General features: G+C 40.8%; 1 protein-coding gene across 5 annotated transcripts in view; it reads left to right on the forward strand.

Annotated features, from left to right (window-relative positions):
• ARHGEF28 (Rho guanine nucleotide exchange factor 28) overlaps positions 1-27,881 on the forward strand; it is a 308,676-nt gene that overhangs the window by 269,836 nt on the left and 10,959 nt on the right. For 3 of the 5 annotated variants that reach the window (XM_045495406.1, XM_045495400.1, XM_045495418.1), the window contains 4 exons: positions 3,018-3,056; positions 3,155-3,202; positions 7,917-8,405; positions 9,723-10,023. In XM_045495406.1, coding sequence (XP_045351362.1) covers positions 3,018-3,056; positions 3,155-3,202; positions 7,917-8,405; positions 9,723-10,023 — 877 coding nt within the window. Of the gene's footprint in view, positions 1-3,017; positions 3,057-3,154; positions 3,203-7,848; positions 7,872-7,916; positions 8,406-9,722; positions 10,024-27,881 lie in introns of those variants that run through there. The other 2 variants (XM_045495414.1, XM_045495425.1) reach the window with 2 other exon arrangements.

Here is a 27,881-nt window from a genome sequence, read left to right on the forward strand (position 1 = left end):
ATTGGAAAGTTATTAAACGGTTTTAAAACTCGATTGTTTGTGTGTCTGCGCACTCTTACTTCTGGTCTCCCTTCTGCTCTCCGCCCTGCAAACCTCTGCCTTTTCACCTGCTACACTTAGCAACTCTTGGCTGAGAGGTGCCCCTGGCATCTGTCGGGGTCTCTAGGCAACCAAGGGACACTAAAGGGGCAGAAAGAATTTTGACTTGAGATACAGTTGCTGCTTGCACGTTCTTTTATCTTCCTCTCATTTCAGGTTGTTTTCCTGTCTCCGCCCACATTGTCACCTACTTTTTTTTTTGGGAGACTTCTAATCAACCTCACCATTTTTTTTTGCTTGGGGCAAACTGGTTCTAAACGCCTCCCCTTTTTGGACACAGTTTACATGTAGTATATACCACTCTTTGAAAAATTAAATCATGAAACTTCCTATTCCCTTCAAATGAGCCTGGGATGTCAGAAAGAGGGAATAGGAATATGAATCTGAGAGGTGCTGAGTGGCCTCCCCAGGGTTGGCTGGGGCTCGAGAGTTTTAGTTTTCTCTAATTTCAAATTAGGCACATTACCATGCACCAATATGTGCTAATGTGGAAAAATGACAGATGTCCTATCTTTGTGTACTAATGTGCGTAGTATATATTTTTGCAAGTATTATATGTGACTGAGACTTCAAGTCCAAAGATTTTTTAAAAATCCATAAAAAATATGGCTGTGATTTAGTGTTGTTGTTGTTGTTGTTGTTTTAAAGATCTTCATAGGCCAAAATAAAAAACGGAATGCCGTATTTTGCTTCACTGACTGTAAGCTTTCTGACTTATTTTTTTCTTAAAATGTTCCTGCTTTTCTTCCTTTTCAGTGTGGCCTTCACTTTTCAGTCTGTAGCTTCCAACTGCTTTTGTCGTAGAGGCAGAGAGGGAGGGTAAGAGGGCTGGTTAGCTAGGAATAGTTTTTTTCTTGAACGGACCCTGTGGTGACTCCCACTCCCAAGGTCTTTTTTCCTTCCAGGATTCAGTCACAGGTAAGTGAAATGAGGTGTGAAGGTTCCTCGTTGGGTGAACCTATCGGGAAGAACTTTCATAAGGCATTTGAGAAAATGAACTGACAAATAGGGCAGGATCACCTGAAATCAGACTTAGGAAAAAAGTGTGCAATGGATATGTTGTAATTAGCTTCCTTAATAAGGTAAGGCTTAACACACAAATTGGAAAGAAATTTAAATCTTTTGTTTTTTTAACGTTTATTTATTTTTGAGACAGAGAGAGACAGAGCATGAACGGGGGAGGGTCAGAGAGAGAGGGAGATACAGAATCTGAAACAGGCTCCAGGCTCTGAGCTGTCAGCACAGAGCCCGACGCGGGGCTCGAACTCACGGACCGCGAGATCATGACCTGAGCCGAAGTCGGACACCCAACCGACTGAGCCACCCAGGCGCCCCAAAAATTGGAAAGAAATTTAAAAATGAGTGCTGCAAATGGTGCAGCATCCTGTGTGTAACTTAACCGCTGTAACTCTATACATTCACCACAAGGTGGTGGACTGACTCCGTGAAAAATACGACATTGACCCTGTGTGTCCTTTCCAACTTCGCGGTTCTGGGGAATAAGTAACCGCTTGTAGCATAATCCAACTCATTTCTATGTTTCTAATTTTTATAGAGTATAAAAATTCTATACCGTACGATTTTCTTATTACAAAGGCAATGGACTGTGCAGCAAGGACAGAACCACAAGAGCAGAGAGAACTCAAGAACTCGCTAGAGAATGGGAGTTTTTAGCCCAATTGCGGGGGTGGAGGGGACTTGAGTACAGGTCTAATGACTCTAAACTTCATGTCCTTTTCCCTCCCTTATCCTTCCTGTATTAGAGGTTCTGCTTAGTGATGAAATCTTTTATGGCCCGGGGAAGAGTGTGGGAGAGGGGTAAGAAGGGATGTGGCTATTTCATTAAAGCTTCACTAGCCTGAACTAATTGAATTTAACAAGTCCAGAGTTACCTGAGAACATTACCACGGCTGACTGTTCCCTGTGGTTTCATTTTAAAGCTGCTCAGATAAGAGAAAGCAGTATACAAGATAGGCTCTAGGCGGGCATGGGATCTGATGATCTCCTATAGCGTAAAGAGTGGAGTACATAGCGAGCACTCAGTATTTATTTATAGAATGCAGTGTGAGTGTCCATTAGATGCCAGGCTTCATTGTTAAATTTGCAGTTACAGCACTGAGCGCACATAAGAACTCCTGCTACTTGTTGCCTTACATCCTAGTGAAAGAAGACGGACGATACCTGAACAGACAATTGTTCAGTTCAATTCTGGAAACTGGAAATCCTTACTACCCACATGTGTCTCTAATGTGTGCATTAGAGAGACAATGAGACATAGAACCCATCCCCCAGGAGCAGATGGTCTCCAGCCTCACTGATGGCCTCTGCTGTTAGTGCGTTTACTAAGGCAATCCCAGACGGTTCCAGTGAACTCACAGTAGGATCTGGAGCTGGCCAGCTAGGTGCTCATCCTTGAGCCACCTCTGAGTCTGATTTCCTCTCCCAACCATTGACTGTCTTGGCTTTGTGAATCTTAAACATGGGTATAGGGAGCAAGAAGTCAGGCGTGATGTTCTCTAGCTTCCAAATCTGGCCTCCAGAATGCAGGGAGCCAGCCTGGTCTGAGGGCCAGCTTCAGCCTGGGCACTGAGAGCTCACGTGACAGTGTGGGGTCCACAAGGTAAATATCATCACTTACGGAGAGAGTACAGAACTTACTGACTGTCATCCCTTGTTGTTTAAAGAGATGTTTGGGGGAAAAGTTACCATGTATGTCACATACAGAGTTTGCACGGATGGGGCTCTCACTGAGCGGTTGTTTAATTCTGTAGGCTTTGATTTCTGGCAAGGAAAGAGGGTCATCATAGAAGACTTTTGAGGGAGTGAAGTGATTTACCTGAGGTCATACATTTTGGAACACTAAGTGTAGCTTTTCAAAAGTAGTGTGATTTCATTTTCTTGTTCTTTACATATTTTAGGTGGAATATAGAAGTTTCCCATGTTCTTCACAGTCAGAGGTGAGCTATGCATACCTGAAACATATCCTCATCCTCTTGTTATTTTTGGATAACGAATGCTTTTTCAAGTATTTGACTTTCACGATCTTATTTTCCAGATTATACAAGCGATACAGAATTTAACCCGGCTCTTATATAGCCTTCAGGTAACTGTGCTCCTCTATTCTTTGACCTTGTGAATGTTTTCTCTTCATGCCATTCATTTTATTTGATGACTCCCGGCCATTACAAATTAGAACATGCGAGAGGCAGTCAACGATCTTAAAAGAATGCCAATTCCCGAAGTGTAATTCCTCTAGTTGCATTGAACTTCACCTGGTTTTGTAATCACAAGGCAACACCACTACTTTTTGTAACATTCTTCTCAGAAACCATAAAACGGTTCATATTTTTAAAAAATATTGATGACTGTGACCTGGCCTGAAGCTTACAGTGAAACTCTTAGGTGAGTGTAGCATGACTTCACATTTTCTGGTGAAAACTTAAATTCACACCTAGACTTTTTTCACTTCCACATGTGGACTTGGGCCTTTTGAGCACTTAAATAATTCATGTGCTCCTTCATTCGTTAGTTTGTTCATCCACCCAGCATTTATCGAGTGCCTTCTCTCTGCTTGGCGCTACGCTAAGGACTGAGCACACAAAGGCAGATGAACCACAAGGCCTATCGTCGGATGGCTCACTGTCTTTCAAGGAAAGGCAGGCACAAAAAATGCTTGCATTGAGCATTACAGGGTTGGATGATCCCTTAGGTCATGCACAAGAAAGGCCAAATACATCCGATTGCTCAATTTATGATTAAAAGCATTTTGATGATATAAAAGCAATGTTAGCATCATGGATAAATTGGAAGAAAAATTTGAGGATGTAAGTAAATAAAATGGCTTGTGATTCTATAGAGAGAATTATCCTTGTTACATTGGTGTATATCCCTCTAGTTTTTAAAAATTATTTTATACATACTCTTCCATAACATGTACTTGGCAGAGAGAGAGGGAAACAAGGTGAGCAGGGGAGGGGCAGAGAGAGAATCCCAAGCAGGCACTTGTCAGTGTCTACACCGTCAGTGCAGGGTCCGATGTGGGGCTTGGACTCACGAACTGCAAAAGCATGACCAGAGCCGAAATGAAAAGTCTGATGCGTAACCAGCTGAGCCACCCATGCACCCCAGAATTTGTCCAATTCTTCATAGCTATACTTCTGTAGGAAGTCTGTTAGATATTCTTGTATATTAACCTCTTAACATAGCTGTGTGTTTCTTTAGGATACCTGGCTAAAATTATTTTTTTTTAGGTTTTTAATAGGTATTACCCAAATAATCCTATCAACACCCCCTCTCTCCTTCTCCTCAGTTTAAAAATAGGTCAAGGTGTCTGATGATCTTAATTTTCATTTCTTTGATTACTATTGAAACTAAACTCCCCCCGGCCACTGGCTTAGTAGCCATTCATGCTTCGTATCTTTTACCTGTTGAATATTAATAGAAAATAAAGTTGGGTGCCAGGGTGGCTCAGTCATTAAGCATCTGACTTTGGCTCAGGTCACGATCTCACAGTTTGTGAGTTGGAGTCTCACCACATCGGGTGAACACAAGTCCCGCTTCAGGTAAAAACCTGAGCCCTGGATGAGCCTCACTTCTCTCTCGTTGTCTGCCCCTTACAGGGCGCTCTCGCTCTGTCTCTCTCTCTCTCTCTCTCTCTCTCTGCCCCTTGCTCACTTTTGCCCTGTCTCTCTCTCTCTCTCTCTCTCTCTCAAAAGAAAAAAGTTAAGTATGACTGTAAGTTTTCACCAGAAAAAAGTGTAAAGTCATGCTCCATTTAATGTTTTCTTATATGCATTTTGACCGCATCAAGACTTCTTTTATGTGTTATTGATCATGTATCTATTGTTCGGGTAGCACCACCTTAATAATTAAAATTTTGGATTCTATTTGAATATATTATGGTGATGGTCTCTTCTTGTTCTTTTCTTTACTCATCTATATATTCTTTCATAAGAGATTTGACTCACTCTGGCAAGTTTCTTACCCTTGTACCAGGACTGATTAATTAAAATTTCCTATTTATGAATGAATTTGGGTAGAATTGTCACCTCTGCAGTAATTAGTGTCCTCTTAGGGAACATGCTGTTAGTCATCTCTTATTTTAGATAAAAGGAAGATGTTTTTGTTTCAACAGTTCTATTCTTTAGAATACTCCAGGTAGAGGGGCGCCTGGGTGGCGCAGTCGGTTAAGCGTCCGACTTCAGCCAGGTCACGATCTCGCGGTCCGTGAGTTCGAGCCCCGCGTCGGGCTCTGGGCTGATGGCTCAGAGCCTGGAGCCTGTTTCCGATTCTGTGTCTCCCTCTCTCTCTGCCCCTCCCCCGTTCATGCTCTGTCTCTCTGTGTCCCAAAAATAAATAAACGTTGAAAAAAAAATTTTTTTTAGAATACTCCAGGTAGAAAGTTAAAATTTGAAAGTAATGATATTATGGTTATTCTTCAGTACTTACATCGTTTTATTTTCTTGGCTTATACTTTGTCTTCTGGAAATGTATTAAGTAACTGTGGCAATAGCAAGCATCCTTGTGCTGTTCAAGATGTAGTGGGAGTACCTTTGGTGTCTGACATTAAATATGCTGGTCTGGGATAGCTGGTCTTTGAGTTGATTGATCATGTAAAACAAACGTCCCTTTTATATTTTAACGGGAAAATGGATATAGTTTGAGGACAGTTCATTAACTTTTGGGAGATGAAACACTGAGTATCCCAGCTTGTGTTGCCTGATGAAGACACTGACAGGTCACTGGTCTTCTTGTCAACCTTGCATGGGACCCTGTGTGGGTTCAACGTTCAGAAAAGCTGACCTAAATGACCTGATGTTTGCACCACATGAGATTGAAGGGAGGTATTGAATTCTCCAGTGTCTTCTCTTAACCTCAGCTTTTGAGCTTGTCTGAGGATGTGGGCTCTGAAAGATTTCTATTCAGGGAGCATTCACCTCTTGTGAAGCTGTATCTCTTACATATGATTGAAATTTTTACCTGAGCATTTTCAAATCAGATGAAAATGAAACTTGATCCCTATATTAGGAGAGCAGAGTTGGAGATAAGGTATGGGGAAGGTGGAAGGGAGAAGACAAAGAAAAGTTGAGAGAGTAAATTGGGAATTTTCCTAAATTTGAAAGCAAGTGCTGTTGTCTTTGCCAAATATAAGGGTCAACTGTACGTGTGAAAATGAGTATCCAGTCTCCACATTCCACCTCGATGCTAGAGACGAGAGTGGTCTCATCTCAAATGCTAAGTAGATGTGAGGAATGCTTCATGGTAGCCCTTAACTAGCCTGGTATAAACTTTTCATGAGCACTGTACTTTCCTATGGTAGTTTGGGCATATAAAATACTGGATGTTTGTTTGTTTTGCTATACTGATGCCCTTGAAATTTATTAGAATTAATAAATGTACAGTCTACAGTTGAACTAAGTCAGCAGAATCCTGAATGGTTTCTTATTTATGTGCTAATTATTTCATATTTAAAGATAAAGTAATTACTATTTTCAATGATAATCGTTCTCTTTTTAATAACTTTTTAAAGATCTTAAATATTCATGCCAATTTTGGAATTGTTTAAGTAAGTTTTCAAAGTTAAAAACATGAATTTTATTTCAGAAGGCCCCAGCAAGTACATTTTTGAATCTTATTTCAAGACAAGTGCCAATTTAAAATTTACTTGAGTTCTTTAACCTTCAAAAGTGCAGGGAATTGTTGATCTAACAAAGAACTACTAGTCAAATCCCCATCTTACCAGCATCTGTTACGTGGGTAGTTTTCAAAATTCTTAGGAAAGAAAAATGTGAATTTATTCCTAGGAGACTAATAATTTCTCATAGTGAGTCAAAACACACATACATAGCCAGTATGTGGCCATTTTCAATTTGTCCCTTTTGTGCTTCTTTGTGCTTTAAATGGGAACTTTTAAAATTAAAAGCTTCCAAGGGCATTCACTGAGTTGTTTTTTTCTTTCTTTCTTTCTTTTCTTTTTTTTTTTCTTTTGGTTTTGTGGAATCCTTCCAAATCTTGGCAATTATTTCCTGTGAATGCTGCCAAACTTTTCATAGGCAGATACCGTAACTCCAAATGTTTTTTTAATCTGGTTGGTAATGTCCTCTGGGCTTTAGAGTATCTATGTTCCCTTAATCATTCCAGCCTCCTGTTAGCAATCTATTAAACAAATGAATTTCAGCTTAGGACTTTACGTATGACCTTCCTGCTATAATACAAAGAAATAACAGTAACGAGATAGCTTTACCACTTACGTATCTCCTAAATATGAAATTAACGGCTGTTCTCGGGCATTATGTTATAAAAAGATTATTTACCAAAAGTCTCCAAGTGGTTGACTTTTATTTTTGTGTTTTCATGTATGTAATGTAGCTTAAGTAATTTCTGGTTTGGGACTCAAAGGATACTACCAGGTTTATATAGAATCTTAAATTCTCATGAATTATTGAGTGGAGAGACCTCAGAGAATGAGACATAGAGCAGGAATGCAGTCTTGTGAATTTATGTACTGAATTCTTATTCAAAAGACTTGCTTAAATATTACCAAATAGCCAGCAACAAGCCACATTTCCAAAAGAAAGGATGAGTATTGCTTTTGTGCTTTTTTTTTTCTTTTGTGTATTAATTCCCAAATGGTACTGCTAGGCAATGTGGATAAGCGTATTTGGAAGGTTAAGGTCAGTCTTTGAAGATAACTTACAAAAAGGACAGAACATTAAGGGGAAATAATTTGGTCGTGCTTTTTGTGTCTAGAGGTAGTTCCCACCCAAAGCCCAAGTCTGCGGAAGCCGTAACCGTTTTCCTCTCCCCTGCTCTGACAGGCGGCCTTGACCATTCAGGATAGCCACATCCAGGTCCACAAGCTGGTTCTCCGGCAACAGGAGAGCCTCTCCCCAGGCCCGTCCTTTCGAGGGGGCCCGCTCTTTCAGGACCAGGAGAAGGCCCGCCACCTGGAGAAGCAGCGGGAAGAGCTGGCCAACGTCCACAAGCTCCAGTACGAGTTCCAGCAGGATCAGCGGCGCTGGCACCGCAGGTGCGACCAGCAGCAGCGGGAGCAGGAGGCCAAGGCGAGCCGGCTGCGGGAGCGCGAGAGGGAGTGCCAGTCCCAGGAGGAGCTGCTGCTGAGGAACCGCGGGGAGCTGGACCAGCAGCTCCAGGAGTACCAGCAGAACCTGGAGCGGCTGAGGGAGGGCCAGCGCCTGGTGGAGAGGGAGAGGGAGAGGATGCGGGTCCAGCAGAGCCTGCTGTGTGGCTGGAAACACAGTCGGCAGAGTAGCCTTCCCGCAGCATTTTCTCCAGGAAGCACAGAGGTACGGGCCTTCCGTGCTTGTGGAATTGGTGTGTAAGGCAGCTTCTCAAAGACAGGTTCAGTCGTGGTCATTCCTGCGACATTGACCGGATCCGGTATCCGCCGTTTTGCTGTGGCGTTAAGAGCTCACAAGAATTAATCTATAGGTAGCAGAAATGAGGAACCTGGTGCCTGGGTGTCCCGGTCAGTTAAGCGTGGGACTTCAGCTCAGGTCACGATATCACGGTTCCTGGGTTCGAGCCCCGCGTCGGGCTCTGCGCCGACAGCTCAGAGCCTGGAGCCTGTTTCAGACTCTTCTCCCTCGCTCACTGCCCCTCCCTCGCTCACACTCTGTCTCTCAAAAACGAATAAACTTTAAAAAAATATTTAAAAAAAAAAGAAGTGAAGAACTTTTAGGGAGACAGGCATAGAAATCTTGGCTCACGCTACAGAAATTTGAAAAACCTAGGTCCTGTTTGGATCAAGGGCTTGTTGTACCCTGTGATGCCCTTATGCAAGGGAAGAAACACAGAAACAAGTCTTCCAGGAAGGCAAGGTTTGTCCTAAGGCATGCTCACCGTGAGCGTGCTGCCTTTCCTGTACTTGAAAGACCTCTTTTCTTGATCGCGTCTTCAGAGTTTTATATAGATATACCTTTTAGCGGATTAATTAGCTGTTAATGTGCATCTTTGGGTACTGAATTCAGCAGGTATGATACTATTCTGTTACTCTAGTTTTATTGTTTTGTACATTGACGTATTAAATTTGAAACCTGTTTGTCTCACTAATAGTTAACATGAGTATGCTAATTAGTGGCTGGGCAGGATATAAAATCTTTTTAAAGATGGTCTTCCATTCGTACACCTTCTACTCATGTTTGACGGTGCCCCTCGTTCCGGGAATTTGCTGCACTCTGTGCACATAAATACTTTTTACCGATAGTGCATAAAGTTGTAAAACGTGATAAGATTATAAGAAAGATCTGTGATGCATACGATTGTCCTTTCGAGTTGGCTAAATTACATTTATGGCAAATACCTCGTGTATGTGCATATATTTTCAACAATTTATTTAGCCAAATTGAAAAATGTTGTGCTTTCTGAAAGTGGTAGCATGCCCGCTAGGTTCTTTTGTTTGTTTTTTGCTTTTGTTTTGTTTTTAAAGATAGGCTGGACACGGCGAGTTGAAGTTTTGGTCCGAGCTCATTTAAAGGGGGTGGGAGGAGGTCTAATGCTCTTATTAAAATCTTGATGGCTAGAACTATTAGAAATAAATACTTTACGAAACTTGCACAAATTGCTGGAGAAATTATTGTACTTTTTTACATTTTCTTACACAGGTAATGGGACTTAATCGATCCGAGAGTTTGTGTCATGAAAATTCATTCTTCATTAATGAAGCTTTAGTACAAATGTCACTTAACACTTACAACAAATCGACTCCATCGGGTGTCCATCAGGATGCCACTTATCCCCAGAATATATCTAATTCGGATTTGGTAAGGACTAGTGAAAATCAAGTAGACCTCCACCTGGACGTTTCTCAGCCCTTGGATGTCAACCATGAACTGTGGACAGCTGCTGGGTCCTGTCATCAGATCCCCCCTCTCCACCAAAGCAGCAAGGATTCTTGTAAAAATGGTAATTAATGCTTTAAACATCATCTGTATAGTTTCAGCAAGAAGCTGTTTGTCTGAATGGTTGGCTCTTCTTCAGAGTGAATCAAAGCGAGCCCTAGAAAGGGAATAAACTGGTTCTGATGAGCTGGAGTTTGTGGCATAAACTTCTTTTTGGTGAAGTCTGGGCCATCTTCTAGCCAAGTTGGAACATGGTTAGAGGGCTTTGAGGATGTCACCAAGGTGTAAGAACCAGACAGTGTTTTCAGATCTGTGGGTTAAATGATAGATACCAAGTTGCTTCAGTTTGAAGGTAAAGTTATTCCTCACTGTAGACCTACCACGTCCCGATACTCCTAGTCGGCTCTCAGAAATAAAAGATATAGACAGGGTTTGTGTTAGGACTTTATGGCCTATCAGGGCAATTTCCTGTAACGTTAGTGAAATCTCTCCTGCTATTAAACACCTCAAAATGAAACTGTTAACATCATTTGTCATTGTTAAAAAAAAAAAAAAAAAAAAGTGTTGTGTCTCCATAAGTACCTCATAATAACACAATTTGCTAATCCCATTAAAGCATTTGCCAAATATAAATGAAAGGCAGCTCCAGTTACCAACTCCACATGAATCCAAGTGATTTAAATCTATGTCTATTATAAATTGTTTTCTAGGGGATATGAAGTAGGGAATGAGAAGAACTTGAAACCTCTCTACCGAAAAACAGATGGCACGCAATAGAATAAACAAATGGCTGGCCACATGGATGTGAAATAAATCACTGACAGCAAAATCTTTCAGAAACATAAAACAAGCAATAGTGTAGAGATCTTCAGAACTTGACACAGATTTGTTTCTATACTTTATATATATTCTTAGTTTGTTAGTGGGATAATTTCTCAGCAAAGGAAAGTTTCGAAGGTACTCAGCTTCTCTGAACTAGAGAGTGACAATTCCGACACTGCCTGAGAGCTGATAGTTGACGGATCCAAAAGTTGTAAATTTTTAATAGTGGATGATAATTTGCCTTATTTCGTGACTGCTGTAACATTCTGATTTCTTGTCAGTGTGTAGGAGAGAATGAAATCCTTCTTTGAAGCTTCATTTCAAACATCCTCTGAATAAAAACAAATAAAATGGAATGGTTCATTGAGATTTTTTTAAATAGGTAGAATTTAGAGAACGTGACCCCTTTATTATCTTGCATCTTTAGTATTGTGGAGACCCCGTTGAAGAATGCTTTTTGTAGGTGACTGTCGCTTTGCTGTGTTGATTCATTAAGTTGCTTTTGACAGTGTTTTTAATGTTGTTGGCAGTGTGGTTTTGCATACCGGCTTTGGTATAATTCAAAAACTCAGTGTGAGTTAAACCACATTCAGCTTTTGTTTGAAAGCAGCGTCTCTCTCTTTTTGTATAGCTCCCATCTTTTTCTTTTGACTTGTGCTTCAAAGGATGAAGCTTTTAAACATTTGGCAGCACACTTGCAGGAGATAGAAAATGTACTAAGGAAATAAACAGTGATTATATCCAAAACCAGCCTCTCCACATGTAAGAAATTAGAGATAGCTGAGGGAAATGTTGAGAAAATGTACTTATGCTTCAGTTATCGTGTGTCCGGCGTAGGCCAAGGACACCGAGGACATTGGCAAAAGAGAGGAAAATCAACCTTGGCCTGAATCTCTCAGGAACATCCTGGTGTGTGTGTAAGTAGGGATTAGATCAGAATGCAGTGTGTGCTGTTAAGCAGTAGAGTTTTGCAACTAGTCAAAAAAAACAACAACCCTGTTTATATTTGTTTAGGTAAACGTGATAAGCACTTTCTGGAGGAGAGACAGGGAAGAGATCAGGAGGTGATAGAGAAGTGGAATGAAAATTGGATATACGTTCTTAAGAGGGTTGTCAGGGCCAGATAAAATTGTTCCAACCACTCTCAAGCTTTCACAGCTTTTAAAATTGAAAGTAGCACAAAATAAGCTGCCGATGGTGCTCTCGCCTGACTCCCGCACCCTGGGGTGGGGCAAGGGGGAGGCTCTGGGCTGGCAGAGGCGGAGGCGGGCCCAGGGTGTGCGGGTGGAGAGAATCCCAGTCCGGTGCCCGAATTAAGGACAAGGCAGCGTCAGCGTTCCCTGGCACAATTTGCCGCTGAATCTCTGGGTTAGTGGTCATTCGGTGACCACCACTGAGGACCTGTGGCTCACGATATCCTGATGAACATTTGCCTCTAATGCTCTTGGCTGGTGTGTTTGTTAAATGTGCATTTAGCCATGTTTCATTAATGCCGTGCTGAGGATTTTACCGTTAGGCTTTAAGGTCAGCCGTATTAAGACACCTACTTAAAGAATGGTTTGCTTTTTTGTGTGCTCCGATACCGTGTCCATGTGATCAGCTCAGATCAGCGGAAATGTGAAGTTCTAGCACAGTAAGCCGGACGGAAAAAGTTGTGTGTCAATTAAATTCTTGCATGTGTTTAGACGTCACGTAGATGGGAATTTTCATTGGTTTGTTCAGTTCAGTTTCACCAGCCACTTTATCGTGCTCTGGTTGTAATTGGATTTTGAACTACCCTTCCACCACTTGCCTCCACCACCAATTATATGACACCGCATTTCAAGGACTGGACTACGGTTCTCCGTGGAGAAATCATTTGATGCAACAGTCCACTGAGATGCCTCTGTTCTTATGTCCATTTGGGAGGAGGACATGAGGTATAGTGACTTGGTCCCACAGCTGGTGAATGGTAGAGCCCCAGATGGAGCCCAAGAAGACTGGCTCTGGAGCCCATGCTCTTCACTATTACACTGCACATTGTTAATTTCTAGAAAGCTGTTTTGAATTGTGCTTTTTATAGAAGTTGGAGTAGAAGTGGAATAAATGTTGCCGTAATGCCTGGCAGGATGTTCACAATTACAGCCAGTTGTGGTGGTGGTTTTCTTCTCCTTCCTTCCTTTTTAGCATTACCATTTGGAAAATGTTTCTAGATATTTGGGATCGTGGTGGTCAGTGCTTGCATGGATTCTGAGCATCTTCAGATACCATAAATACCCTTCAGCTTCACTGTTTTCCCATAAAACACATTTTCTTTTTTTTTCTAGTTTTATTTTATTTTATTTTTTTCCCAATATATGAAGTTTATTGTCAAATTGGTTTCCATACAACACCCAGTGCTCATCCCAAAATGTGCCCTCCTCAATACCCATCACCCACCCTCCCCTCCCTCCCACCCCCCATCAACCCTCAGATAAAACACATTTTCTTAAAGAGCATTTGTTTCTCTAATGTTACATAATAAAAACTCCATGTTGGGGCACCTGGGTGGCTCAGTCGGTTAAGTATCCAACTCTTGATATTGTTCAGGTCGTGATCTCAAGGTCATGAGATCGAGCCCCGCGTTGTGCTCTGTGCTGTGTGTGGAGCCCGCTTGGGATCCTTTCTCTCTCTGCCCTTCCCTTGCTCGTGTTCTCCTTCTGTCTCTCAAAATAAACAAACATTAAAAAATAATAATAACTCCATGTTATTTGTAAATATCTTTTAAGTCAGCACCTTAAAGAACTCTACTCTCCAATTTTGGAAATTGTTTCGTGAACACAATTCTTGGGTGTTTGAATATTGAATCCAAATTGGAGTTTGATTTTATTTATGGTGGAAGAGATGGTTGTTTTAAGAACTTAATCTGTACTCAGGGACACAAACTACTAGAAGACTATAAGACTACAGAAAATTTGAATTTGTTTAAACAATATAGTCCCTGTAGGACAAGTGCTGTGTAATTGGACCCATGAAATGCTCAACTTTACTATTCTTCATAAAGGCAAAACAGATAATTTATTTCTGTGATTTTTTTTTTTTTTGCCTCTTACCTTTAGAATTCTAGAACTATTTGGTGTCTCTATTACTTTACATTTGATTTTTTTTTTCATTAAATACCAGGCAAAACACTCTATGATATGGAAATTAGTATGAAATCTTCTTAGTCTCCCTTTTCAGTTATATTTTCATCTGTATCTCACTATTTTGAGGTTGCCTGGAAAGTTTCTTTTCAATATCGTTAAAGCATTATGGTTTTGCCATGCACATGATAAAATTTAAATCAAGAGCCAAATTTTATGCATTAGTCATGTTGCTATTGGAAGAAGAATAATTTTATTACATTTGGATTCCAAAAGAGTGTTTCCCTTTATTACACATTAGGATTTGGTGCCCATCAAAGTATTATCAAAATTCAAAGCATTGTATTCAGAATGTTTCATCTTGGCAGTGTTGTTGTTTTTAATACAGCTGTGTTAAACTTTCATTAGTGTGTTTTTTACATAAGGAAAGAAAATAGAAAAATTTCCAAATAAAAAGCTCAACTGTAGTTAGTATTTAGGTAACAGTTTTTAAGAAGTGAGTGTATGATAATTTCTCATGTTTTTAAAATATCCCCTAATTCAGAAATGCGCACCCTATTTGTGTAATCTGTGTGGAAAGAAGGTTGGCCAACAACCTTCAGGCAGTTTCTCAAAAAAAGTGAAATTGGCAATGGAGAGTGTAAGCTTCAAGGACCAAAGTGTATTTGAAAGGAGGGGTGTATTAGTTTGCTAGGGCTGGTGTGTGTAATAAAGTACCAGACAGGGAGGCTTAAACAACAGAAACTGATTTCCTCGTGGTCGTGATTCTAGTGGCTGCAAGTCTGAGATGGAGATGTTGACAGGGTTAGTTTTGCTGAGGGCCTCTCTCCTGGCCTTCTAGAGTGCTGTCCTCCTCCTGTGTCTTTGGTTTGTTCCCATGCATGTCTGTGTCCTAATCTCCTCCTCTTTTAAGGACACCAGTAATATTGGTTTAGGTGATGACCAATCACCTAGGTCATGCTGATGACCTCGCTTACCTCTTTGAAAGCTCTATCTCCAAATCTATTATGAGGTAATGGGGGTTAGGAGTTGAGTATGTGAGTTTGGAGGTGGGGAATACAGTTTAGCCCTTAACACAGGATAAAATAACTGTTTTTCTCATGGCAATAGTTGTAGGTATCGTGAAGGCTTTTAATTTTTTTTAATGTACCAGAGTTGAACTATAATTTAACTACATTGTGAGCCTTATTTACTTGGTTAGGGGAGTGAATTGAACTTTGAAAATTGTGCTAAATAATCTATATCCGCTTGTTGATGTATTATCAATCCTGGATGTCAACACATAGAAAGTGGGTCAGAAAATACTGAGTCTGTAGATTCGTTGGACCGTATTTCCAAACATAGGTCCTAATTAAGGAGCTTTGGGAATTTTGAGCTCTCTCTCCGAATGAGAGGGATAGTAAATGCTTTTATTTTGAGTTGCTTAAATGAACCAAAAATGGAAGGGTTGAGAACATTCATTATGACATCAACTTATTGTCTAGATAGATCTAGGGGAGTTTATAGAAGTCAACACCGGGAAGTCACTGGGCAACTCTTTTTCCTGTGGAATTTTGACTATCACTTTGGGAACATTTTTAAGGAAATCACAGTATTACTTGCTCTTGGTAATCCACGCCATGGCAAGACGATAAAGAATTGGACTCAGAGGCTTAATTTTAACGTTTCTCACTGACAAGTGTAGATGATTGACTTTCTCCTTTTGCAGATTTTGTACCAGGAAAGGGAAACATGCCATTTGCTTGTAGAGCCTGGTGAGCCCCCGGTGCTGACTGCCAACTTCCTGATTGCATAGTTCTCTGGGGGAAGGTTGGCTGTGTGAGCCAACTGGGCCAAGGCCATCCCGCCTTAGCACGTAGAGCCCAGTACACAGCAGGAGAGTAAAACAGCAGGTGGGTGGATTCAGAGGCAGCCAGCCAGCCATGTGGCTGCCTGTTCATTCCCACCCTGGGCTCCAATTTGGTTTCAACAAGCTGCTGAAGTGAGTCCACTCAGTATGAATGATTCCAGAGGTTAGGCCTAGCCTTGGGTCATCCTTAGCTTAAAACACACACACACAAAACGCTTCCATGTAAAAATAGACATAAATGTACATATCAACATAAATGTGGTCTATGGTCTACACATTTTACCTTTCCAGTACAGTGTGGCTTCATTCTCACAGTGATTAAGGGTTGGGTTTGGAAGGGAAGTTTGAAACCGTTTATGTATTTAAATTTTTTTTTTCAACGTTTATTTATTTTGGGGACAGAGAGAGACAGAGCATGAACGAGGGAGGGGTAGAGAGAGAGGGAGACACAGAACCGGAAACAGGCTCCAGGCTCTGAGCCATCAGCCCAGAGCCCGACGCGGGGCTCGAACTCACGGACCGCGAGATCGTGACCTGGCTGAAGTCGGACGCTTAACCGACTGCGCCACCCAGGCGCCCCCCGTTTATGTATTTAACATACCTGAAGGATAAGCGGTGGTCCTGTCAGTCTCATTGAGTCCTGAGACAGTGATCCAAAACTAGCAAAGGTTTCCCTTCCACAGGTCAGAATTTGGGACTCCTGTTATCACCCGTCTGTCTGTCTTGCAATGGAGGTTCCATTTGGTAGGGCTTGCTTCAAATGTGAAGTGTTCAGCTGAGGACTGTTAATTTATGTCTGCCTAAGAAGAATATGACCATCTGGCTCAGTAGGTGGCAAACTTTTTCTTAAAGGACAACGTAGTGAATGTTTCTGTCTTTCCGGGATATCAGGTCTTTGTTGCATATGGTCAGCTCTGCCATGGTAGCTCAGAAGCAGCCACAGACAATGTGTAAAGAATGAGATTAGCTGTGTTCCAGTAAAAGTTTATTTATAAAAGTGAGTTTTTTTTTTTTAATCCACTTCAGTTGAAAAGGTTATACTCCTCCTTTTGGAATTTCATCTCAATTCACTTGTGGTTGAATTAATAATGTAATATGGCACTTCATGGCACTTAAAAACATTTGAATTCATGGTCTTGTTCTTTACAGCAGTCTTGTGACAGTTAATGTCACTGTTTTTCAAATAAGGCGACTTTTGTCTGTTACTTTTTGTTGAGTCTCTGTGAAAAGATGAATTTAGAAAAATAGAGTTGAACGGTTGGAGTTTAAGGCTGGTGGCTTAAAACTTGGAGAGACTCCCTGCAGCCCCCTACCGTCCTGACCTCAGATCCACATTCCTGTAATTATGTCATGGAGGGCTATCCTCTAACTATGAGGCTACATTTAGAGAAGTAAGGTGTCATAGGTGGGATTGGTTGCTGGAACCATGGTTACTATAGCTGACTGTGCCTCATGGTTTCTGAAAAAAATGCAATAAAAGTATGAATTCCTCTGTTCGAAGATTCTCATTTGGTAGGACATGGGTGAGGCTACACATTGGTGTATCTAAATTCTCCTTAGGTGATTGCAAAGCAGCCAGCCTGTACCCTTTCCCTGGTGTGCTGGGCATGATGTTCAAGAACCTCAGTTGAAACACTAACTCTCATTCCTGTGGCTACATGATTTCTAAGCCTTAGTTTCCCATCTGTACAAATTGGAAGGACGTGTTAACAGAACTAAAGGGGAAAAAAAGGCGTGGCCTGTCTTGGGATCTGAAGAGTATCTGCTTCCTTCCTACCTTCTGGAAATAATTCTGATTGTGATTCAGGGCTGGTGTGCTGTTTCCTAAATGTCGCTAAAGCCAGTAAGATTTATTTGTTTTTCTTTATTTTTTTTAATTAAAATTTTTTTTAATGTCTGTTCAGTTTTTAGAGACTACGTGAGCAGGGGATGGGCAGAGAAGGAGGGAGACACAGAATCCGAAGCAGGCTCCAGACTCAGAGCTGTCAGTGCAGAGCCCGACATGGGGCTCAAACTCACGAACCGTGAGATCATGACCTGAGCTGAAGTCGGCCGCTTAACTGACTGACCTGCCCAGGTGCCCCATAATTGTTTTTGTTTTGTTTTTTGTTTTTTTTGTTTTTTTTAAAAAAAATTTTTTTTTCAACGTTTATTTATTTTTGGGACAGAGAGAGACAGAGCATGAACGGGGGAGGGGCAGAGAGAGAGGGAGACACAGAGTCGGAAACAGGCTCCAGGCTCTGAGCCATCAGCCCAGAGCCCGACGCGGGGCTCGAACTCACGGACCGCGAGATCGTGACCTGGCTGAAGTCAGACGGTTAACTGACTGCGCCACCCAGGCGCCCCATGTTTTTTGTTTTTTAGAGAGCAAGTGCGACTGAGGAAGAGGGGCAGAAGGGGGAGGGGAGAGAGAGAGAGGGAGAATCTCAAGCACACTCTATGCTCAGCATGAAGCCCAACACAGGGCTTAATCCCATAATACTGGGATCATAACCTAATCCAAAATCAAGAGTCCGATATTTGGGGTGCCTGGGTGGCTCAGTCAGCTAAGTGTCTGACTTCGGCTCAGATCATGATCTCATGGTTTGTGAGTTTGAGCCCTGCATTGGGCTCCCTGCTGTCAGTGCAGAGCCTGCTTCAGATCTGCTGAGTCCCTGTCTCTTCCCTTGTCTCCCATTTCAAAAATGAATAAGCATTAAAAAAAAAAAAAAAAAGTCAGATGCTGAACCAACTGAGCCACCCAGGCGCCCCCCAGTAAGATTTAGATTGTGAACAAAAAAGACCTAAATTGGGGAACTTTTTTAAAACTCAGAATGGAATCACGTATTAAGGGTAACCGTGTTTCTGTATCGGTCTGAGAGGAGGTGTTTGTTACCTGTCACCAGAACTATCCTGCGAGGTAGTCTCAACAGCAAAGCATTTAGCTTCCCTTTGTTCTTTTCTGTAGAGGAAGAATTTACATCAGTCAGCTGTGTTTCCAGAACCAACTGAAAGAAATAACTCTGGCAACAAGACTGAAAACTCTCCATTTGGGATACAGAGCTGCCATAGCTACAGAATATCCAACCCTAATTGGTTGCATCATGTCAGTATGTGCCCCGGAAATCTTGGACTTGAGTCCCCTGAGTAGGTTTTTCTACTAGAAAGAAGTGTTGAGAACGGCCAACAGTATTTTGGTTTGACTCATTCCTCACTTTAAAATTTAAAAATAGGGCTTCGGCGTATGATCTTAATCTCCTTTTGAGTTTGGTTACTCTGAATCAACTTGTTCTTATTAGTCCTGGGTAAACTGATAAAAATCAAGGTTCAGAATTACCAGGAAGTACCTCTTATTAGCACTCATCATAATTTGAATTAATTATATGTGTAATAATTTAATGTCTGTCTGCTCCAGTATAGAATAAGCTTCATGGGGTTGGGGAACTACATGTGTCTCCTTTGTTAAATGCTCTATTAGAAGCACCAAGCACACGGTTTGGCATATAATGAACATTGGATAAATATTTACGACCTGAATGAAAGAGTTAAGGCCTGTACTCTGTAGCAGAAGTGATGTAGACTGTGAGCTTGAGCCACACAGCTGGACTCTACTGAGACATTGGAAGAGGTTGAGAAAAGACAGAGTTAGATGAGTATCTGGCCAGCTAACTGGATGCACTGAGTTTCAAAACGTGTAAGACGGGTGTATATTAGATGTCAGGACAACTGTATGCTTGCTTCTTGCCTTTAATACATGACTTGGATTCTACGCAACAAACTTTAACAGTTATCAACTTTTCTTCCTTATTAATGTTGAAATGAATTTGTTTACTGATGTACAGTCCTATTTAACAGATTGTACAACTCTAGAGCATCTTTTTATGTGAGGTTTTTTTTTCCGTTTAGAACATTATGTATAGTCCCATCCAGCCTTGGGTAGCAAATGAAAACTGAAAAAGTGAAAATGTATTCTTTGTAAAATGCTTTAATTTATTCTAAACAAGTAGAAATGAATCCTTGCTGTCGTTTAGGAAGGTGGCACAGAAACAGTTTAACATTTAACTATTTTATCAGTAACTTAGCCTATCTGTTCATTGGGGTATTTCTTTTTTAACCATAAAGTAGCTCAAACACCAGTAAATGAAACATGGGCAGTTAGCTCAACATCAGCGAAATACTTTCTTAAACGCTTTTTGTTTTGCTAAATCCTATTTAACAGTCCAGTGTATTTCCCCAGGCAAAACAAATAGTATTTGCTTAGTTAAATTTACTCCTAGAATGGGATCCAATTTCTCTGGCATGACTTTCTACTTGTCTGACTTAAAATATTGCCTGAAAGATCACATATTTATCATTACAATCTTAAAATTAAGTGTGGTGGCATCTTAAGAAATATATCCCTTTGCTTTAGTCCAAACTGAAAGGCACCATATTTTCTCAAATGGTCAATTCCCAGACATAGCTGGCTGAGGGGGGACATCTTGTCCTGTTGTTTTGCACCGATTTGAGCCAGATAATAATAATACAAAAAAAAAAAAAAAAAAAAGCCTGGGCCCAAGTTTTGATCTCTGGAGATGTTAATTTGCCATGATAAATCACTGTTGAGTTTCCTTGGATAAGGGGCCAGAGTATCCATTCTCTTTCTGGATGAGAGATTAATTCAATTTAATTTGAAATGTTAATGCTTGGTTTGAAGATTTACCTAAGGAAAAATGTAATCTTACAAAGTTTCCAGTTATGCAGGGCAGGACTCTGGGCCTTTCACCGAACAATTTCACAGTAAGGCTGTGCAAAATTTAATTATTTTCATGATGACTCTTTTCCATAGCTCTCTTTGTGCAAATTTCATTACGCTCCAGCTTTTTCTTCCTAAAACATAACATGCTGGATGTTTGGATTAAATACAGAATATTTGGATCATCGGCCAAAAATATAGGACACTCTGCTTCTCTGGTGAATTGAGGCCATTTTGTAAGAAATGGTGCTGTAAGGCTTTGGACGTAACGTTTACAAGCAAAACATTGGCAGAGTTTTAATTTTATTTAATGACCTGCTTCCTACCAGTGATCTTGGCACCCTGTGCAATGATTTGCAATCAATTAATCACACAGAATGTTGTAACATTGCAATAAGGGCATTGCACTCTGAGAGTCTCATAAATCCACCAGCGACAGAAAACAGAAATTGCAAGCTCAAAGACCTCTTCATGAAAAGCCCCAAATGGGGAGGTGATTTTAACGTTGTGTTTTCTGACATGTCCTTGAAAGCCTCAGTACTTTCTTGTAGATGGTGAGTTCCTGTAGTTCCCACTTCTCAAAGATGGTTTGGCCCTAACTGGACTGTCAGTACAGGAGTCTGTAAGTGTTTGTCTCATTCACTTTAGACACTAGTCTTTTAGATGAGGGAATTCTGGATTCTTCTGAATTACTGAAGGAGGCTATGAATTCAAGGCAATAACGTTCAACTGCAGTAGGCCGTATTTTTGAAGTCTTTGTAGGAATGATTCAGGAAGGACGCATGTTTCCATCCTGGGAATACGCTGACATTTGCTAGAGGCAGATGGCAGAAGATGGGATGGTGTGATATTACAAGTCAGAGACTTGACATACTTGACTTTGCCAGAAGCTTCTGGAATCTGCATGTTTAGGATCTTAAGCTTATATTCTTGTCATTTCAGATGTGCCCTTGCAGTTAACTGCTTAGCTATGCTGGGTGTTTTTTTTTTTTTTTTCTTCTTCTTCTTATTTTAGCATAGTAAATATGGAACTATTAAACATTCTTAAAATTATATAAGCCTGAACTCTTGGATGTATGCATATTGTGTTGTCTTTACTTGCTTCCATATGGTTCTGTTTTGCGGATGTTCTTATAACAAGAATATGGAAGCTTAATGTATATCCCATCTGATTAAAATTGAACCCTCTTTTAAGAAACCGAAGTTTTCAGAGCTGTATTACTTCCCATGAGTAGGTTAAACTTCTGACTCTTGACAAATTTATTCCTCCCAAAGCTATACTATGTTTGATTATTTGTGAAATTATCCAGATTGGCAAGTAGAGCTCATTCTCTATTTTTAGATGCTTGACGCTTCTGTTCAGCATGAGCTCTAAAATACGCTCCCAAAGTTTTGCATATGCAAACGCCTCTTCGCTGGCACAGAGACGGGATGGAGAGAACGTAGCAAACATTTTGGCCAAAATGTGATGGTCTGTTAGTCGGCATGTAGTAATGAGGCCACATTTTGGATCCAAGCTCCAGTGGGAAAAAGTGCAGTCGTACCCTGATGTCTGTCTCTGGGGACTGCAGGCTCAACTCCCAGCGCTCTTGAAAGGAGAGTGCGGCAATCCTGGGAGTCAGGGCTGGGGGGTGGCTGTTAGCTTGCCTTTAGGGTACTCCACTGAACTGTCTTCACACATTTAAAAAAGATTTTTTTTTTTTTTAAGTTATTTCAAGCTGATCAAATAGCCTGAGGGTAATGCATTGTTAAATATCAGGTACTAAATTCATCTTTTGTGAGCCTCCACTGCTCTGAGATGCTTTAATCAATGGAGAAAGCATGAAACTGAACTGTGTGAGCCTGAGAGCAAAGGAAGTATTGGGAAAAACCACATTAAAATTCCTCTCCTCTGAGAAGTTGTCATTCTTCCTGGAAAGAGTATGGAAGGATTTTTGCAAATGGTATTGCTAGTAAATTGAAATATTTTCCCTTTATGTTGTCAGATAAGAGATACAGATATATTAATAGATAAATATTGCAGATATGTTGGTCAGAGTCAATCTCTTACCTACTACTTAGGATTGAGTCACACTCCCCCACAATTAAAATATTTTCTCAAATAAACTTACAGGACTTCTATAAATTTATAATACTTTAGGTGATAGTATTGGGGATTTTTAGTTTTTTTTAGATTATCTGCAAGTTTTGTTTTGTTTTGTTTTGTTTTGTTTTGTTTTTGGAGAATCCATTGGCCCACTTTGAGAATGTATGGTTCAGGCAAGTTCCAGAAAATGTGTTTCCTGAAGGGCTTGATTAAATGACTGAATCAACACTGACCCAGAAAAGAGTTGAAACCTGCCTGGCAATACCATTTTGGGCCAGAATGACCAAGGCCAGATACGTTCCTGAGATAAAAGTAGGTGATAGAATATTCTCCTGTTTCTCAAACTCAATTTTGAAGATAGTAGAAGATAAAGGATCCACCATCTCCCACCTCCTAAACCAAGTTTCAGGAAAAATAGACTGAACATGTATTTTCTTACGTAATGAACTTTACCGGAGTTAATCAGTTAATCAGTGCTTCATTTTTAAGTGAGGGATTTGAATGAATATATGAACAAATGAATGCACGAGGCAATGTCGTTGACTAATATTGAACAGTGGAGATGACTGACTGGCATAGTGGTTAAGACAGAGAAGGGTTGGAAATTACGCCTCAGTTCATATTCTAGATCTGTCATTTATTACCTATGAAATTTTAAGCAAGTAGTTAACTTGGTATGTTTGTTTCCTTATATATAAAATTGGACTTCTGATAGTATCTGCTTTGTCCTTGGTAGAGGATTACATAAGACAAAGCATAAAATACCTGGAACTTTGGAGGTGCTCAGTATACATAGCTTGTGTTAAGCTACAAATCCTTAGGAAGACTTGAGCCACTGTACTCCGTCCAGGTGGTTGCTTTGGTGGCCTGAAAGACTTCATCTCATTTGGGTTTTGAGCTAAGAAGACCCATCTCAAAACATGTTGCATAATTCTACTGGCTGTTACTAGGTGTTACTAGATAGGCGGTTCTCATAATAATAATATTGGGAAATGCTGGCTTGGGGACTCTCCAACCTTTTCAAAACTTTTATCGTGCTCGTGGATATCCAAAGGTGGCGCTTCGCAAACCTTGGCATTTAACCACAGCATCCTCCTCTGGGGCCTGGTGTCTGGCAGGGCTACTATTGCTTTAAATATACTGGAAAAAACACTGATGTAAGTGGATGTTGAAATAAATGCATTGCCCGGGGCGCACCCTTCAAATACATTTTTTCTCCCTTGGGAACAGTTGAAATCCAAATGGCATATCCCAGCATGATTTACCACATGGGTTGTCTTTTGAAAACCGAATCCAGCATGGATTTATTTATTTATTTATTTAATTTTTAATTTTTTTTTTTTTTCAACGTTTATTTATTTTTGGGACAGAGAGAGACAGAGCATGAACGGGGGAGGGGCAGAGAGAGAGGGAGACACAGAATCGGAAACAGGCTCCAGGCTCCGAGCCATCAGCCCAGAGCCTGACGCGGGGCTCGAACTCACGGACCGCGAGATCATGACCTGGCTGAAGTCGGACGCTTAACCGACTGCGCCACCCAGGCGCCCCTCCAGCATGGATTTAAGATAGAGCTTTGTGTAGCCCCCAGGCCAGCACTTGAGCCTGTGGTTAAGGGTTTGTGTCCAGTCCTCTTAGAGATTTTTTGGGTTCTCTTCCTTGGGTGTTTCCAAAGGATCCGTGTGTTGAAAGGCGGTCCTCCCTGAAGGAGCACGGGAGGCTATGTGTTTGGGCCTGGAGGTCTGATCTGGCTTTGAAACTCTCAGCTGCCTCTCCTACTACATCCTTTCCCCACTGTGGTACAGCGGTCAGAAGTTCTCCTTGTTATGTGAAAGGCCAGGGCCCTCCTATTTTTTGTGCATCTACTTCCTCTGTCAGGAATATCTTCTCTTCTACCCCTTTCTTCCAACCTGGCTAACTCTTACTCACCTTTCAAGACTTAGCTCTTAGTTCTAGATGCCTTTCCAGACCCTCTTAGTCTGAGTTAGGAACCTCTCGTGTATAACGTTGTGTGTCCAATGCACCCTTTTCCTCCTTTGTACCATATTTCATACGTGTTTTCCCTTTAGACTAGATGATGCTTTATATGGTTTATTTTGTTTGAGTTATAACTTACATACAGTGAAATGCCCAGATATTAAGTCTATTCAATTAATTTTGTGGAAAGAATATCAAGGTGCAGAATATTTCCATCACTCCAGAAAGCTCCCTTCTACCCCTTTCCAACCAATCCCTACCCCCCCTCCCCCGAAGCAACCATTCCTCTGCTTTTCATCATCATAGGTTAATTTTGCTTATTATAGAATGGAATGGAATCAGATACTGTGTGCCTTCTTGTGTTCAGTTCTTTTCATTCAGCATGCTTTTGAGATGCATCTATGACCTTGCATGAATCTGTGGTTCATCCCCTTTTATTCCTGAGGAATCTTGCCTTGATGGATTTACCACAGTTACCCATTCTTCTGTTGATGGACATCTGGCTTATTTCTCATTTTTGGCTATTATGAATAAAGCCACTCTGAACATTCCTGTACAGGGCTTTGTGTGTGTGTGTGAATTATGTTTTCATTCCTCTTGCGTAAATACCTAGGAGTAGAATTATTTCTGGAGTAGGTGCCTGTTTCAATTTTTTTTTAAATTTTTTTTTCAACGTTTATTTATTTTTGGGACAGAGAGAGACAGAGCATGAACGGGGGAGGGGCAGAGAGAGAGGGAGACACAGAATCGGAAACAGGCTCCAGGCTCTGAGCCATCAGCCCAGAGCCCGACGCGGGGCTCGAACTCACGGACCGCGAGATCGTGACCTGGTTGAAGTCGGACGCTCAACCGACTGCGCCACCCAGGTGCCCCCATTGCCTGTTTCAATTATAAGAAACTAAAGCATTTTCAAAGTGATTATACAGACTATAAACTTGTTGACTGTGGAGTTGAGGTCTTATTCAGCTAGGTTTCCCTTATGTCCAGCCCAGTGCAGAGCATACACTAAGTACTCAGTGAAGAGCAAATGGAAAAGAAGCTCAAACCAGTTTCATTCTGATATACTCTCTACTAATTGACCAAAAAAAAAAAAAAAAAAAAAAAAAAAAAATGCCCATTAAAGGAATGGAACCTGATGGTCTTAAATGTGGTTTCCTTCCAGGCAGGCAAACATAGGGGAATATAGTTCCCTTCTCACTCTGCTTCTGGAGCTACCCCTCCTTGCAGGATAGCAACACATATAGGATGTGCAGGTGAAGCCGAGGATGTTGATTGATAGGCAATCATACAAGGGTCCCGGTCACTGTGGCTGCCATGCTTTTCTCTCAGGTAAGAACTCCTAACCCTTCCCTCCAAGACCCTCCACAGGCTACTCTTTGATTGCATCCCCCACCTCAACTCACCTGCACAAACTCATGGTTCAGCCAAGCTTGACAACTTTCCTTTTTTATAGCATCTAGCATTTTCTCCCCTTTGCCAGAGTTGCCAGTTCCAGCTGGAATACCTCCACACAGGGCTGTCTCTCCCTGTTGATGTCCTGGTCGGCCTTCAAGGCTCACTTCAGATGTATCGTCCCTGAAGTTGTCCTACCCACCGAACCTGGAAGCTCACTGTCTGGAGGGTCTGTGAAGGGGTGTAGAGCTGTGGACTATATTCATCCGGCCGTGAATGGCTTTCAACTGTGTGGTCACAGGCTTTCTCAGGACACCGTACTCAGTGGTCCTCAGATGTCTGTAAGGAATGAGGGCTGCTGGTCACTAAGGGACCAACTGAGGCTGCCCTTCATGATCCTTGCTCTTGGTGGCTGATTCCATGAAAGAAGTTTCATGCCATGCTATGGCTTCTTCTTGAGACGAGTTGTTTAAGGAAGAAAGAGGTCTATCCAGAAGGAGGGAGATCTAGTGCCAGCTTGGGGATACATGTCACCTGGTAGATACTGAAAGGGAAATTGGCTTTCTTTAGGCCCAGTGTTAGTCACAGGTCATATGTCAACAGGACAAGTATTAACAGCAAGAGCAGCTTCTTACGACATTAGTATCCATAAGAAAATTTAAAAACAATTTTCTTTAGAGGGAGATGGCTCCAAGGAGGAGAGCAGTGAATCCTGTGATATGTGTGTTTTCTTTTGATTGCTGTTTTGGTAAAATCCTTATTTTGTCTCTGTTCTGCAAACTGCCTTCTTTTCAAACCATACAATTTCTAAAAACATTTTAAGTTTAATTTCCAGAAATGTAATACAGTTATCTTTACTCTGATAACAAACATAAATGTGAAAAGAATGCCAAGGGTGTGAAAATCTGCCTTGAACAAAACATTTTTTTCTATATATTATGTTGTGCTTTTAAAATTATAATCATTTTTGAGTGGCATAAACTCAGAGCTACAGTTGGAAAATATATTTTGGAGTTTGGTTTCTTGGCAAATGTTACTTCAAACAAATAAGACTTACAAAAATAATGTTTCTCATTTCTAAAAAAAAAAATTGTGTTGCTATGAAAACTGTAAATACCAATTTCTCAGAACAGAAAAGGCATGTTAGTTGTTTGACATCATGTAATTTTGTAGTTGATCAAGAAAAAAATACACTCATTTGTAGACCTTTGAAGAATTGGACAACAATTTTTTTTGAAGTCCAATAATGTGATTATTCAGAGGTAGTTAGAACTAGTTAGCTTGGATGTATTTAATTGCCTGCTTCTGGTTTAAAGAAATACACTGGATCTTGTATGCTTAAGAATTTTAACAGATGCTTTTCCCTTGACTGAGTCAGTAAGTAGTAAATGCAGCATTAAAATTCTGCCTTATTCACCTGGCAATAAAGTGAATTCACTTCTTCTCTTTCACAGTGGGTAGGGTCATGAAGCAGGCAGTTTCCAGAAAGTCAGCCTAATTGGCATAGTTCTTAGGAGCCCCTGGTCTGTCTTTCAGAGGGATTCAGTGTCATGAAAATACTGACCTATCCCTGAGTTGGAGACCTACATGTCATTTGGTTCAGTGCACTCTTAGAAAAGTTGTACCTGCTTCTTAACAGGGACTCCAGGATTTGATGACCTTAATTTTGATTTAAAAATTGAGCATGATGTTTTGTTTTTGTTTTTGTTTTTTTGCCTATCTAAACATATTGTGGACAATTTCAAACATGTACATAATTAAACAGGAGTATGACAACCACTTAGTTACCATGATCAACTTGAAAAACTTAGGAACTTCTGGCAAATTGTGTTTCACCCAGACACTTAACCCCAACACGCCCAGTATTATTTTGAAGCAGTATTTAAAAATCATGTGTACGTATTTATTGATGTATAACATTTCAGTATTTATCTCTAAGAGATAGGGCTCTCTTTTTAAAACTATTATCACACCAAGGGAAAAA

This window comes from Leopardus geoffroyi, chromosome A1 (assembly GCF_018350155.1).
Source record: "Leopardus geoffroyi isolate Oge1 chromosome A1, O.geoffroyi_Oge1_pat1.0, whole genome shotgun sequence".
Taxonomy (NCBI): Eukaryota; Metazoa; Chordata; class Mammalia; order Carnivora; family Felidae; genus Leopardus; species Leopardus geoffroyi.